We start from the raw sequence: 15,571 nt of genomic DNA, 5'->3' as shown, positions 1-15,571 counted from the left end.
CTGTTTGGGCACACCTTGGGTAAAGAAATGTAATAAATAAATAAACCCCCCAAAAATGAACGGAAAATGAAAGATGATAAAATAAGCTTCAATTTGATGTGTCTCAAACACCTTGGAGGGTTGTGAATGCTGAAACTTCCACAGTTTTGAACGTTTTTCTTTATTGTTGAGTGCATGGCGTTAATATTGAAGGCAAAAAAGCAAATGATTCTATATGCCTTTAACCTCGTCAATGACCTATCAACAACAAAGGTGCCTGTATTTTAGTAGGACTTGCAGGTACGTTTCTTTACAGGTCCCTGCCCTCTGATAAATTGTATTTTTGAGAGCAAAATTGCGACAGTGGGAAGGGTTTTTTTCTAAATGAATCCGTCATATTCTAGTAGTTTGTAAAGCGTACAGTCACCCATATCTATGGGATTGGTTTACAATGCGTGTTTTGTTAAGGAAAAAGTGACCTTTGGGTGCGAAATTGTAGGAATTTGTTGGCTGAGTCCCTTTTACTTTGACCGTTGGGTTATTTACGTTTTGAAATTTCCTACATTATCTGTGGTTTTTACTTCTCAAAATCAAACCAACTTTCTTTATTATTAAAGACATTAGACTTGGTGTATCTGCAAGTCTTTTCCCGACCTGATTTTCTTGAATCGGTCGATTTCCATTAATTATTCAAAACTGTAATACTGTGGTAAACCCCTTACTGATTAAAGGTGATCTGAGTAAGTGAGCCCTGCACAGATGACATATCTATGCTCCTCTATGCATGACTACATGTGATACACAAAAGTAGACGCTGTGTTTCTTCTTGGTGATTTGAAATCCTAATTATATGTTTGGGCGCCTCGTGCAGGGGATCTACTTAAAAAGATAGCAGACATTATCCTCACTACTTTTTAAATATTAAAATAATGTAGATGTCGTACCTTCTCATTTGAAGAGGGGCACCATTACCGAGGAGAAACTGTATGGGGACACATCATCCTGGCAAATCTGACCGGAGGACAGAATATTGCGGGCACAACATTTCCTTCCACACTGGCCTTAGCGAAGTGGGGTTGGATGTGAAAAGTATCTCGACCATCTTGGATACTACCCCTGAAAATGGGACCCTAACATGCGAAATAGTTTTATTTTAAAATAAACCACAATTTGTGAAAGAAAAGTTTTATTTTACAAAGAATCGAGGATGTTTCTACACAAAGACACATGCACAAAGCACCAATCCATCATAATTATACGTGTACTTGATCACATACCCAGTTTAATGATTAAAATTTTTCAAAAGTCGGTAACTACATGTATACCTACTTAGTTCTTATTATATAATAACATTTTATTTAACGCCATATATTCAAATCAGTTTTGCTCATATACGCAGTACAATTAAGTTAAAACCATCAAAACTAAACCAAAAGTTAAAAGGTAAAGGTTAAAAGTTAAAAACATTCAAAGCTACACACTAAAAGATTAACAGAAGTAGAGATAGTCCGACCACCAAAACTAGAAAACATGACCAGCCGAACACAACAACCAACCAAACGACCGAACGACCAACAAACAGACTACGAGCAAACCCACCAGCCGGCCAACCCGTCGATCCAAAGGTGTAATTAAAGTATAATATTAAAATTGTAATACCAAGCACATCAATTAAAAGGAAACAAAATCCTCATTAAAAAGATAAGTCTTAAACCGTGATAAAAACAGTCAGGGAGTTCAATTCCTGTAAAGGTTAACCAGAATACTTTATACAGTGAAACGCCGCTATAACGAACATTTGGTTATAACGAACTTCCCCACGGGCTCCCGAAATAGTGAATTCTATTATAATGCACAATCAGTATAACGAACAACCACTATATAGCGAGCACTTTCTGTGGACCGCATCGTGCTCGTTATAGTGGCGTTTCACTGATTATTGATAGCATTCGATATTTTTGATACGCTTGATGATGATATTGAGGCAATGTTCCATGCTTCTCCTGTCGTGCCCCATTTTACAGGGCAGACTGTAGCTTTTGTAAAGTGTTGGCTAAACGTTATAAAAAGGGGCTTTAAAGTCTCCTTAAACGTTTACTACTTAAACGTGTGTTTCCATTATCATGTCCTAAAATGTTCCTGCCTCTTTTTTTGATTTTGGATATGGGCAGTCCATACAGAAAACTGTGTTGGATGTGGGCGAAACACCAATTTAAAAGTACCTTAAAACGTCCGAGCAGAAACATTCAAATCCCATAACGCTATGCTGATTCATAAACGTGTGTTATTTTCTTTGACGAAATTTACAAAGAATCTAGGTTCTATATACGACCAGACAGCAACCATGTGCATAAACAGTCACTTTGAATCTTATTCGTTAAAATTCAGATGGCACCCGTTGTCAAGAAAACGACAAATAATCGCTATTAAAATAAATGAAAGGGCAGGACGTTTAATTAAAGATTGGTAGAGCGCCAAAATATTAGGTGAAGGGTTCACATCTCAATCCTGTCAATTTCTATGCTCAATTGTGTCCTAAAAGAACCTGCTCAAAACACCCTAAAATTACGGTACAGAATGAACTCTAGCATCGCATTTCAGAATGATGCAACGTTTAACGGCAAAAAAAACGTGACTTGTTCAGGAACTTGAAGAAACATTAATCATTTTTGAACCCGGACAAAAAGCTTGTATAAAAGCCGTTCGGTAACGCTTGTTTGAAAACGCATACATGATAGGATTTGTCACAGAATTAACATATAGAAGTATGTTGGTTGAAGTGAAGAGTATAAACTCTACACCCGGGGGAAGCCCCGGGGTACCAGCGAAAGACTTAATGTAGTAATAAATGGTCACTACTGTGCGAGGAGTCAGGAGGATGTAGAACACGGTACCAGCGGTAATCAGCATCTTAGCAACATGATCTCGAGTGCGACGAGACTTCGCGCGATTCGACGTCTGTTCACTGGGTGCCTTGTGAATCCGCTTGCTGAGCTTTCGCACAATCAAAATGTACAAGATGAAGGTGACGAAGATAGCCAGCAGGCTTGGAACGATTAATGCAAAAGCCGTCAGAATCTGGGCCCACAGCGCCGGGTAAAAACAGCCACCGATGGTTTGAGGAAATTCCATGAAATAGTCGTCGTTGGGCCATATAACGCATTTCACAGTATAATCAGAGACAGTTGGACAGAGCATAGCCTCACAACATAAGGCTACCACCCAAGTCACAGCGATTAAGGCAAAGGCACGCCCTCTGGAGTTGATTTTCCGGTGATGAATTGGTCGGCAGATGGCAAGGTATCTTTCTACCGCAACGACTGTTACAAGTAAAGTCGAAGCATAAAAAGGTGTACTGTTCAGAACTTGTGTGATTAAACAGCCGTGGACCCCACCAAGAAAAGAAAAATCCGAAATAACTGGTGTGGATAGGTACCTCCAAAGGCCAAAGCCAGTACCTGCCGGAACAAAAAATCGAGGCAATTTTAAAAAGACTTCACATACAATTACCAATATCTATTGGAGAATTGAGTTAATTCTGGCTCTTAACTTACTTTGTGTCATCTTGTTGATTACTTATTAAAACAATTCCTTTAAATTAACACGCAAAATGATCAGCGGAACAGATTACATACAACTGAATTTTGAACTAAGTATATTTATATATCCAATGCATATAACTCGTGTAAGTCTCCAACAGCGAAAGCGTATACCGGCTTTGAATAACCAAAGAACAGGATTTTCAGGATTGCCTTGAAGCTATAATGTACCTACTGAGCTGGAACAAATTGATGCAGCTTTTGTTTAACATCAGTTTTGGGTGGTGACGTTCCTGTTTAATTTTTTTCTTGGACCTTGAATTTTTAAGCATTATTTCTTGAAAACTGCGCGACGGCGAGTGTCCATTAAAACCAATTAGGACAGCCATTACACATGCGGTACAGCATTTCATTTTATTATTTCGTCGTGTTGGTGTATAATTTATGTTATTCATTTGCCATTAAGGTGGGAGCTTAACGGAGGGGGGGGGGGGACGGATAATCCAAACTCGAGCATGATGTTTAAATGATGATCTTTTGCAAAGAAAAATGGTTGAAGTGGTCAGAAATTGCCTCAGATCGCACCACAGAGCGTTTTAAATTCAGAATCCAAAAATTGTTCGGCCCAACCCAAAGCAGTTCAAGGGCGGATCCAGGGGGGGGGGGGCCAAAGGGGGCCATGCCCCCCCCCCCCCCCAAAAAAAAAACGAAACCATTTTTTTTTTTTTTTTACGTGACGTCGTAATAAAGGCAGGCAATGAGTACACCACCATCTTTTCCTCAAAAAACATTGGTTAAAGTGGTCAGAAATTGCCTCAGATCGCACCACAGAGCATCTAGAATCCAAACAATTTCCGGGGCCCTTAAGCGGGCCCCGAACCCCACGCCGTAATTTTTTGACACACTTTTTGGGGGGACCAAAATTTTTTGGCCCCCCCCCCCCACAAATTGTGTTCTGGATCCGCCCTTGAAGCAGTTTAGGCTTCGCACTCGCATTAGTTCTGATCAAGATTCACATGTTATGTGCACACCCACCCCCCCCCCCCCCCCCCCCCCATTTTTGAGAAGCGATTGACGCCCTTGTTGGCAACAGGATTTTAGAGCAAGGACCTGGCTGGATTTGTACAGTGATCAAATAGCATCAACATGAATTTGGTGCTGGTACCAAGGGCGGAGTAGGGCCTACGGAAAACTGGTGCCTAGGGCCTACGAAACACTTAATCCGGGCCTGGCAATGAAAACAAAAGCCTTCACTAGACATTTGCACTTATTATTTTTTATTATTTCGAGCTGTCGTTTATTTTCTTAGGCATCTATTCTTTCATCGTGGTTTTATATTCCTTCAATGAAACAATATTTTCTATCAATGTTGAATTCTTCTTGGAATTATAGATTCTTTCAATTTTCTGTGATAATTTTCCAGAAATGGTATATTATGAATTTCATTGCCAAAATGTCGAAAATGTTTGCCCATCGATGAGTTCATTTGACCACATGTTCTCGCTTCAAATTCGAATGCTCTTCGCAGATAGTTTCAATTCGAATGAGCGCAGTACTTAAGTCGATTGCTGTATTTTCCCGATTGCATGCTTGAAAAACTAAATGGAATGTTCTGTTTATATATATTTGAACTATAATCTGAACTTCAATCATTCAAATTCGCGCTAACGGAATGACTCTGAAGCTAATGGAATGCTAATTGTGTTTAAATTGAACGGCAAAAACATACAGTAATCAATATAAAGTTTGCGGAATTAGGAAAATGCATTATTTTATTCATCTACAAATTAATTTGATATCATGGGCGGATCCCAGGGGCGGTTTTGGATGGCTAACCGGCCCCTCCCTCGACTGACACATTGGCAAAAAAAACACCTGCAATTTTCCTGAAGTTCCCTGAATAACGTCTTCAATCAATAATTACAAATATTGATTAATAACTTCAGGACTTTTGGTCTTTTACGCGTTGAGTGTTACACCTGATCTATACCCTCCCCCTTCCCTGAAAACACATTGGACTCCAACATCCCAGCCACCCCATTGGCAAACTCATGGATGTAGAACTAATCAAGTAAAAAGATATCATCTCACCTGTTATCAGGAACATGATATCCGATACAGCCAGACTACTCAGGTAGATGTTGGTTATGTTCTTCATGTGTGGCACCCGAATAACCGTCAGCAGAAATATCGAGTTAGTCAGAATACCGAATAGGCAAATGCATGGGTAGATGATCGTGACAAGGGCGCTCTGAACCGAGTTGTACTCGTAGCGAGTTGCGATACTGGGATCCGAAAGATTGAGAATCGGCGCGTCTGGTATCGAGCAGACGGGTTGCTGGTCATCGTAGGCAAACGTGTCGTCCATCATGTCTCCAACTGTAGTCGTCCACTGCGTCTTCCAGGCACTATTACCTGACTTTTCCCCCATACGCGATAGGATCGAAATGGGCATTAAAGGTATCACCCACGCATTACTGGACCAAGCGCAGTCTAATGTGGCTTTCGCGAACCCGGGAATCCCGGGTTCGTATTCATGAGCCCCCTACTAAGACAATGCCTATTTAATCAGTTGACGATCATAAATATGTCCTTGATAAGCACTCAGGCTATCCCCAGTGTATGTGCGTCTGTTGTTTAGAGCCAGCCTGCCTCCCATCAGAATTTAAGTGATGAGTGATGAGTTAAGTGATGGAAAGCTACCTACAGCCAAGAAAGCCACGTAAGACTGGGCTTGGTCCAGTAATGCGCTTGAGGGCGTATACAGGGAACAACACAACAGGTCCGGTCATAGAAATCTGTATGTTGGGTCGTTACTAAAGATTCGTCGTTCCGAATCCACACGTTGTGACCAGTGTAACAGGCTCGTAGTTCCGAATCCACACTTTTAATTATAGTGTGACGTCATAGCTGCAATGGTTTAACAATTATAGTTTATTCAATGCAACGTGAGCCACAAGGTTCAGACTAACCGGTTGTGCGTGGTGTGGATTGCGTTTCTTTCATAGTACTATTTCATATTCATTATGAAGCGGTACGTACGCTTCAACATACAACAGTTATGGGTGCGCGCCTGCAAATAAATTCCCATAGACACTAGTGCTAAATGTCCATACTTCAAAATTCATTTAAAAATACTCAGAACTCTCACAGGTATTCAAGCTGCACAGAAAAATGATGATCAACATGTCATCTTTCATTTTCTTTTCAATTTTGGGTGGGTTGACCATTGACTTTTTGAGATATTCTCACCCAAATAAGAACACCCCTAAAACGAATGATGTTTCCCGAACTGGAAAAGTAGCCATTTTGAAAAGAATCCCTCCACAACATGGCTAAATAGCGCCACTTTCGGGCCAGATTGCATCCAAAATGCTCAGAATTGAAGCTCCAAGTCCAGGCCAGAGGTTCAGTGCCACATGTCTTCAATTCCCCAATTCCATGGTTCTCAGAACTCTCTAATATAGAATATTTTGAGGGTATAACTTTTATTTATGAGCTCGGCGGACGGATTTTTGGTCTATTTACAGGCGTGCACCCTTTAGTGTGCGGGCAGGTCAAACCAACTACCCTGTTGGCGGCTACGCGGTCACGAAGTGGGAGTGCAATGGAGCATGACGCATAGTACATATAAGTAGCGCTGAGAATGTTTATTGAGGTCAATCAGCCGTGACCTCGTAGCCGGCTACGAGGTGGATAGATCGAGTGGCGGGGTAGTCTGCAATTGTGCCTAGGTACGTTGGTCTGAATGAGAATAACACGACACAAAAGTCAACCACCTATTCATTGCGCCCACTTCCATGCAGGATAACGAATAGAGGACAACAATCCTGTCGTTCCCATGTAGCGTACGTATATAGTTGTCAGTAATTATCTATTGTTTGTAGAGCACTGTAGACAGCTAGTTATTTGATAAACCTTTAATACATCAATGCATTCAGACAGACAATTAACTCTATATTTCATGAATGGAACTGTTTGTAGTATCCTGAAGTATGTTATTTGTGTAAAAAAGTAAAGGGGACGAACCTATGTGTCCATCTCTCTTTCGATAGCGATTGGGCCAGACTCGTATGCTGCCGTGGGGGGGGGGGGGGGGGGGGATCGCCACATCCCCTCCACAGAGTCTGTAACCTTCCCAGCTAGCACTGAATAATGCCCGGTACCGTAGGCAGACATCTAACATATGTTTCTACACAGCACATTGTACACAAAACCTTCGGGGTGTGCTAGAGGTTTCCTTTTCCTTGGCATATACATCATTTGCTTTTGCTGTAATTTTCAGAAATGGATGGAATTGGGGGGTTGGAAATATATAGCAAATATAGTTACACTGACTTTTTTGAGGTTTTGGGTTCGAAAAAGCTGTAAAAACAAGAAAAACGATCATTTTCCTGTAGTCTGGTTCCCTGACTCCATATAAGAAGAAACAGAGCAGTTTACATACATTGTGGAATTGTAAGGTCAGGGAACCAGTCTAGCTGGCTCGTACCCGTTCATAGGTTTGTAATCGATTGCAAACAAGTGCGATGGTCAATTGGGGCCAGTATTTGAAAAAAAGCCAGTTGTTTCCAACGCTGATCGGCCGATCAGCGTTGGAAATTGATACAAAAATACCACTTTTCTTGAAAATGGCAGTATACCAGGTGCCATGATTTTACAGGATGCTTTACACTGTCATTCACTAACAGTCCAGCAAGGTATTTCAAAATGATTTGGTAGTTTTATTTTTTGATGTTTGCAAATGATGTATTTTCCCTTTAACCGCGCTTTCATCAAGGTCATCAAAGAATTCAATAAAGGAAGCGCTGTGAATTTCCTGTACATGAGGTTTAACCTCACGCCATGGAAATCCAAATCTTACCGTAAAGACGTTAAAGAATAGGCCTACAGTTCAGTGAATCAACCTAATGAAGGCTTTTGTTGTTGTTTTCTTCCAAGTTAAAAACGGATTTTTGTTTTTGCATTCCTACTTATTTTGTCAGAACCATGGAAAACAAGGTTGAAATTAACGCTTCGCCTTCGATAGAATATGTAAATTCAAGCGGAGAAACTCCTCCCAACGGCGCCCCGCCCACGTCGTCTTTGGCCAATAAGGATAGAGCTGACGAAGAAAATGACAACATTGACAAAAGATCTGAGGAGAAACCGGCGGGAACGAAGTTCACCTACCACCAGAAAGCCACTTTTGCCAGCGCTATGATGGCTTCACTGTCAAACATGATGGCCGCTTCCATAATTTCAGTTTTCTACCCCATTGAGGTGAGTATCCCAAACGGTCCATATTTCTGTTTTTTTACCCCATCAAGGTAGTATACACAGAAAAAAAGTGTACCACACCCTGGGATCCGCTTGTTGCTTTATAAATAACTTTACCCAAATATACGTTTTCCCCAAAATACTTACTGATTACTAATTTTTTTGAAAGGAATTTCTCCTTAGCGGAATATACATCTAGCTAATCAATTTGTGTAATTCTGCACCATTTACATACATTCTGAATTTCGATATCCCCGGAAAAAAATGTTTTCCTGAGTTAAAAAAATAATCTGAGAAAAACTGAAACTCTGACTTCTTGTTAGGTCTATTTGTTATAATTATTATTATTATTATTATTATTATTTTTTTTTTTACATCTAACAGGCAAAGGCGAAAGGGATGAACCAGACTGTAATTGGACTCGTGTTTAGCGCATTCGCCCTCACTACAGGCATTGGGTCACCAATTTGGGGCAAATTTGTAGGTTCTCAATTGTTTATCGTCAACATGGCGTTCTTGCGACCTGGTCTATTCAGCTCATGTCTAGTGTACATGTCATTGTTTAAAACCATGCTCAGTTCAACACGATTCTGCATATAAATGCACCCCTGAGGGTTAAAGTTAATGAACGTGTGAACATTTAAATCCGGAGGGGCACTGTTGCAATGCTGTGCAGAGGACTTTTCTCAATAATACCAGGATGTAAAGCGCCCTCTTCTGACCATAAGCATTCAACTAGTTTTATGTGAGATAAGATTTATCAATAGTCACCGGTTTTCGATTTACATTTGGGAATTTTGTGTACTGTCAAATACTTTGAATTAACTTTAACAGACATTTTACATCATTATTATCTATTGGTGTTCTTCACAATATATTTTCACATTTCGAGACTTTTTTTCGCATGAACGGGCCTACTTTGCTTTGTTTTTTCTTTTTAGATTCCTGTTTTTGGAGCTCGGTTTATTTTTCTGGCAGGAGCCTTCGTCACCGGTGGATGCAATGTCTTGTTTGGGTGAGAGATCTCTTGGTTGAAACATGCGCCAGGCGCGCACGCGAGCACGACGCGCAAGTGTCATACCAGAAATTTGGGAAGTCGTTAATTATCTTTATGTAGAGGATCCGCGCTTCAATGATCCACTTCAAAATATTAGTCCTATGTGTAATTTCTTGGGGGAAAATCAATAATCTATGAAAATTTGATTTTTGCAGGTTTATTGTTGACATGCCAACCAGAGCAACTTTCACTGCGTTCAGTTTTGCCATAAGGCTCTTGGAAGGGCTTGGAAGCTCGGCTACAAAAACTGCGTCAGCGGCCATTGTGGCGTTTACCTTTCCTGAGAATGTCGGCACTGCAGTGGTAAGTCGCTGAAGGGCAGTCCGTGTGTAATCAGTAGTATATCGGTGTATTAAAGATTGGTGTGAGATCGGTGTAACAATCAGTGTTGGTTAATTAGTGTGAGATCGGTTTAGAGATCAGTGTAATCTTGATGTGAGATTTAGTGTGAGATCAGATTAACATTAGCGTATGATCAGTGTTAGATCAGTGTATATAAGATTGGTGTGACATCAGTTGTTTACATGTTTGTTAACAGAGCTTGATTGAGATGACCGGAGGGCTGGCATATGCAATTGGACCAGCAATTGGTGGTCTGTTATATGATGTAAGTACACATTTACAATTTTTCTTTTATTTTTAAATGGGTAGGCCTATAGAGGGCAAAACCCAAGATAAATGTATTGATTATATTTTTCATCGAATGAGGACGCTCATATTAAAGTGATTTTATTTATATCTCCATTAATGTAGCAATTAATTGAATTGCTTCAACGTTAACAATTCAATAAATTATGTAAAGGCAACATGTACACTCCAAAATGGTGTCGTTAATTAATACAAAGTGCTCAGATATGGACTATTTCAGTTCAAGGTCGATGAAGCACTGGTTATCTGTAAATACACTTGCTGAAGTGGTTGAAATAGTTGCGCTGGTTAAATAAAATTGTTCGAAACACTTGATTTATTCTTTGTGTGTGGTGTGTGTTTTTTAAGGCAGGAGGCTTCCGGTTTCCGTTCTTCGCTCTGGGAGGGCTTGTTCTTGCAATTGATATCGCCAATTTCTTCTTATTGCCTCAGCAGGGTACGTTCCCCCACGATCCAATGATTTCTCCTCAAATTATGTGTTAACTTGTTAACACAAATCTATTTATACGATTTTAGATAGGCCAACATTCACTCAAATTTATGGTCTTAAAAAAAAGTTGGACTTGGTTGTGTGTTTTCTTTTCATCAGGGCAAAAGAAGGAAGAGTCTGGGCCCTTGACTCTAGTTTTGAGCATTCCAGCCATTTGGTTGGCTTTACTTGCTGTCTTTGTGGCAGCGATTTCCTTAACATCCCTCGTCCCAACTGTGCCGATTCATTTAAAAGAGGTACGTTACTATGGTAACCCATAATGCACGCATAATAGCAACATATTTCTTTGATGTCATGGCTTAAGATATTTCTAGCTCTATAAATTGACCATGCATGAATATTCAATGTACATGTATCAATAACGTTTTCTTAACGTACCCACTTACGAGTTCCCTTACTGTCGTCAATTATTTACTGATTGGTATAGCCTAATGTTTCCCCCCATTTTCTCCACAGCTTGGTTTTACTGTGTTGCAGATCAGTTTCATCTTTCTAAGTTTCGGTTTATCTTACGCAATTTCCTCTGTGATTTGGGGAGCTGTTGCAGACGCAAAGGTACGTAAGAGCAGTAATAAATCAAAAACCCAGTTAAGTTGCTATCATCTTCATAGACGTGATTCCATTTTAGCGCGAAGCAAGTAGGATTAAGTTCGATCAAGGACCAGTGGTTAGTGGTTGGTTCGTGACGTACCTAGCGCATGCGCACTGAAGTTTAAATGCGAACGACTCTAGTTGAACTATTGTCATGTCAACGACAGTGGGAAAATGGCGGTCGCACAATTTTTCAACTCACGATGTTTCCGTTTCCGTTATTATCGCCATTGTTATTGAACAATGGTGACAAAATGACAGAATCGTACAGTACGTACAGTAGCCCACAAACATCCTCATATCATTCAGACAGAGATACCAAACTTTAATCACGCGCAACCAAAACAAATGTGTTGACTTTTCTCCCACACTTCATTGCGAAAAAAATGGCGTCTATTAATAAGTGATACATTTTCAACCTCGTACCCCGTGGGTACGATCTTGCAGCGCCATGTTGTTTCCCATCATGCCTTGCGCGATCGTAAGGAACGAGCACGCGCCCCTGGAGTGGAGGCTGATACATTTTATATCTTGCATCTCGTGTACTCTGTCCCTCGTTTATATAGATCGTTTAATGTTATTTTGGTCCTAGAGAAAAAGTTGTTTGTTTCGGTTTCAGAAAGCCACACGAATTATGATGGTCTTTGGAGCATTTGGCAGCGCACTCTTTTTCCTATTCCTTGGACCGTCGCAACTGCTGAAAATACCCTCGTAAGTTTAATCAGTAGTTTACGGCATCTCATTTTAGCCATTGAAAATTATGGCGGACACAAAAGGAGGGCGCTATTCAGCTTTTGGTAAACTTGGTTAAATATACAAAACAGTTTATACAAACCAACAGCGCCCCCTATGTGTCCGCCGTATCTCATAAAAAGGTTTAATAATGTTTAGGCTTATTGTCTTTCATAATTTGGGGAAGCATTTTATAACGCAATCGCATATTTCCTCAATGCATAAATAACGATTTTGTAAAAAATATAATATATCAGTCAAAAGAGTGGCAACATCTTTATTGTCTAGTTGTAGTCCATATCTGATCGTTTTTCCTCGAAACTGAAACCGAACTTGTTTTTTTCTTCTGCAGGACCAAGCTGCTAGCTATCCTTGTTATTCCAACTGGCACCGTTATGATGGGTTTGTTCATTATGCCGACATTCGTTGACATGTACATCTCTGCAGAGTAAGTCCCTGTACTGATCCCTATAAAAACACAGTCTGGATATCCCATTGCTGTTGGAAGTGAAAACACGGTCCACCACATTACCAGTCCAGTCCCATGACAATGGAATTGTAAACAATTCTGTTCTAATTTAACAGCAATCTGTACCTTTTTATTAAATGTATTCACTTTTGTAATTACCAAAAATTTATGTGTGACTGAAATATTTTGTTTAAAAACATTTATGGCATTAATTATTTTATTATAAACTGCTGGTGATGGGAGTGGTACCGTTATACTGGTTCCCGTACCATATTCGAATAGAAGGATTGGGAACCAGCGCGTAGCTTCAAATGTGCACAGCATACACTGGCCAATGAGCTATCAATATTTCTAAACATGGAGATCATGGTTGTTAGTCCACGTAGAAATGCAAAACTCAATCTTTGTTAGGTAATAGTTTTGACTCGTGGAATAACTTCATGTACATAAACAAACTTGCGTTAATCCAAGGTTATTGACGTAGGGTTCTTACACGTCTTACTTTAGGCATTACATTTTTTGTCAGTCTTTTATTTTTAGGTTGTGGGGAAAAAAAGATTCAATATAATGCGCTGTTTCTAATTGTACTGAAAAAATGGCGTCGTTTTAAGAGAGTGCCACTTACGTTATATCAACTTTGTTACATAATATTCGTTACAATATTAAGTTTGATATAGTATCTATGCTTTCAATAGTATAGAATGCATGATGTAAATATTTCTTGATGCTGACGAATTTAATAATAAGTTATGGTTTATTTTTCTAACACAAAATACTTTGTGGGACTTCCCAGAAGAAAGTTTAGGGGAAAATATCCCCTTGAACTATTTCACGACGTCCATGCAGTTACAAACGACGACAGCCAATGGAAAAGGAAAACAGGGAGCAATTAGTCAGAATGAAAATGTTGATGACAATTTGATTTTGTTAGGGAAGAACACGAAATTAAAAAAAAATCATTCATGAATATGCATTGCATCTTATTGAGGCATTTTATATATGAATTACTTCAACAGATGGTATGGTGTTCCTACCAACCTTGGGGTGACTTCTATAATAGCTGGCCTCTGGAACGGTGTATTTGCATTCGGGTAAGTTTGTTGATTGGTTTGTGTAGATAATCCGGATGAAGGGGATCTTAGTGAGCTTGGATAGAAAGTGGTGCTGTTGCTTTTGCTACCAATGCTGCTGCTCTGTTTTTCTGCTGTTGATGTTGTTGTTGCTGCTGTTATGTCTGTCCTGCTTTCGTAATAGCTGTTGATACTGCTGCTGCTGTTGCTTATGCGTGACTGTTACTATTGCTGATACTGTTGCCGATAATTCTGACGGTGTTACTGTATATAGCTGATGCCACATATTCCTAATGCATGTATACATTTTCCTTTAACGGACAGGTCCTTGGTAGGGCCCTTGCTTGGGGGCGCTTTGACGCAGGTCTATGGATTCGCTTACGCGACTACAATATTCGCTGGTGCTTTAATCTCTGTCATGATTGTACTGTGTCTGTTTGGAGTCTGGGAGTATCGTTGTGGAAAAGGGTTAGTACACTGAAATAAAAGGAGATGTCCTGATTGGTTGCATAATAGCTAACACAAAGTAATGAATGAATGGCTGATGAAACATTGAGTCTAATTGGTTCGAGTCGCTATGTATTAAGTTACTAATTAAGACTTGCTACACACAGACAACAGACCAGAATTTCATGATGCATATTTTGTGACCTTACAGGAGACGGGTCCCGAGATCACGGCTTGAAATGCAGGCTAACACAACTGACGAGGAACAGGTGCCACTTATACCAAATGATGTGTGAAGCGAGTTCATTATAGCAGCTGAGAGAAGACGCTTCACTTTACACAATTTTATACCAAATGCTTCTCTAGCCAGCCACAATCATCTTTGTTCCTATCTCACGGATTGACTTACTGACTGACTGACTGACTGTCTCCCCTACAGACTTCCTTCAGCCTCACCTTTGCCAAAATTTGACTCGAATGACTACCGGTACGTTATACGACCCTCAGACCAAATTGGTCTGGGACCAGCTTTGAAACCCCCTAATGAGTGACATTAATAATAAACTTAACATAAACATATGGCTGGGAGCAAACGATCACCAACTAATTCACTCTGTTTGCGCTTTTTTTCCTCTCAAAATTGTTTCACCGGTTTTCCAGCATATACCAACCCACTCCCTGTGGCAGTTTACCAAGCTTTCCTAGCTACAATCACTAGATCCGACCCCTATAACCCCAACTGTTTATTAATTTGGAACAAATGGTACCAGTAACCCTCGAGCTTGCCCAGTCTAGGCCCAAATATTTTTGTATACCACTTAATATTTTTGGTAGACTCTACTAAAATTAAACACATTAACGAGTTTCTTCTATATACATGTATGAAGAAGTAGCTTATTTTTTTTAATAATATTGTCAACTTTGGTTAAACCATAGACAAATTATAAGAACAAAGGTTTAAACCTAATGTTTGTGCTACTATACACTATACTTCTTCAATAACAATTTCGGGGTCTATTTTTTTTATCTGGCAAGGCCGGCTGTTTGTGCGCAAAAGAAACCCAAAGCAGAATGCTTTCTCACGGTTACAGACGCCTGAAACAGAAAATATAGTGCATTTTGTTTTTGGCTTAGTAAAACATATGATAGCATAAAGTTAATAATTCGACACATTGGATTTGTTGAACACAAAAGGTAAATTTTCAGCATGACTACCCATAGATTCGTTTTGTTTTTTTAGGGGTTTTTTTACAATTTTTTTTTAAAGATAGTGATGCACATAATTGAAGA

General features: G+C 39.8%; 2 protein-coding genes across 5 annotated transcripts; one reads left to right on the top strand and one right to left on the bottom strand.

Annotated features, from left to right (window-relative positions):
- Nucleotides 1-1,235: 1,235 nt before the first annotated feature.
- LOC119724985 (neuromedin-U receptor 2-like) lies at nt 1,236-6,210 on the bottom strand. The gene is made up of 2 exons (XM_038196351.1): nt 5,610-6,210; nt 1,236-3,437 (listed from the first exon to the last, which is right to left on the bottom strand). Exons 1-2 carry the CDS (start codon nt 5,971-5,973, stop codon nt 2,620-2,622), a joined length of 1,182 nt encoding a protein of 393 aa, XP_038052279.1. The 5' UTR covers nt 5,974-6,210; the 3' UTR covers nt 1,236-2,619.
- LOC119724984 (MFS-type transporter SLC18B1-like) lies at nt 5,853-14,614 on the top strand. Of its 4 annotated transcripts, none has more exons than XM_038196349.1 (14): nt 5,853-5,978; nt 8,504-8,780; nt 9,162-9,257; nt 9,719-9,792; nt 9,990-10,137; nt 10,373-10,441; nt 10,831-10,918; nt 11,072-11,208; nt 11,429-11,527; nt 12,183-12,274; nt 12,648-12,743; nt 13,781-13,855; nt 14,159-14,302; nt 14,493-14,614. In XM_038196349.1, the coding sequence occupies exons 2-14, from the start codon at nt 8,508-8,510 to the stop codon at nt 14,575-14,577; spliced, it is 1,476 nt and encodes a 491-aa protein (XP_038052277.1). In that variant the 5' UTR covers nt 5,853-5,978; nt 8,504-8,507; the 3' UTR covers nt 14,578-14,614. The 4 variants fall into 4 exon arrangements, with proteins under 4 accessions (XP_038052277.1, XP_038052276.1, XP_038052275.1 ...); XM_038196348.1 differs by lacking the exon at nt 5,853-5,978 and adding an exon at nt 7,196-7,252; XM_038196347.1 differs by lacking the exon at nt 5,853-5,978 and adding an exon at nt 7,207-7,366.
- Nucleotides 14,615-15,571: the final 957 nt, after the last annotated feature.

The sequence above is a fragment of the Patiria miniata genome, unplaced genomic scaffold, assembly GCF_015706575.1.
Source record: "Patiria miniata isolate m_02_andy unplaced genomic scaffold, ASM1570657v1 HiC_scaffold_18, whole genome shotgun sequence".
In the NCBI taxonomy this organism is placed as follows: domain Eukaryota; kingdom Metazoa; phylum Echinodermata; class Asteroidea; order Valvatida; family Asterinidae; genus Patiria; species Patiria miniata.
The sequence above is the reverse complement of the archived record's forward strand: the minus strand, read 5'-3'. Positions and strand labels throughout refer to the sequence as shown.

Excerpts from the sequence above, each read along its gene's own strand:
- LOC119724984 (XM_038196349.1), top strand. The coding sequence starts at position 8,508 with ATGGAAAACAAGGTTGAAATTAACGCTTCGCCTTCGATAGAATATGTA. Across the intron at positions 8,781-9,161 it reads CAGTTTTCTACCCCATTGAG|GCAAAGGCGAAAGGGATGAA; the intron begins GTGAGTATCCCA and ends TACATCTAACAG. Across the intron at positions 12,275-12,647 it reads CAACTGCTGAAAATACCCTC|GACCAAGCTGCTAGCTATCC; the intron begins GTAAGTTTAATC and ends TTTCTTCTGCAG.
- LOC119724985 (XM_038196351.1), bottom strand. The coding sequence starts at position 5,973 with ATGCCCATTTCGATCCTATCGCGTATGGGGGAAAAGTCAGGTAATAGT. Across the intron at positions 3,438-5,609 it reads TATCATGTTCCTGATAACAG|GTACTGGCTTTGGCCTTTGG; the intron begins GTGAGATGATAT and ends TTGTTCCGGCAG.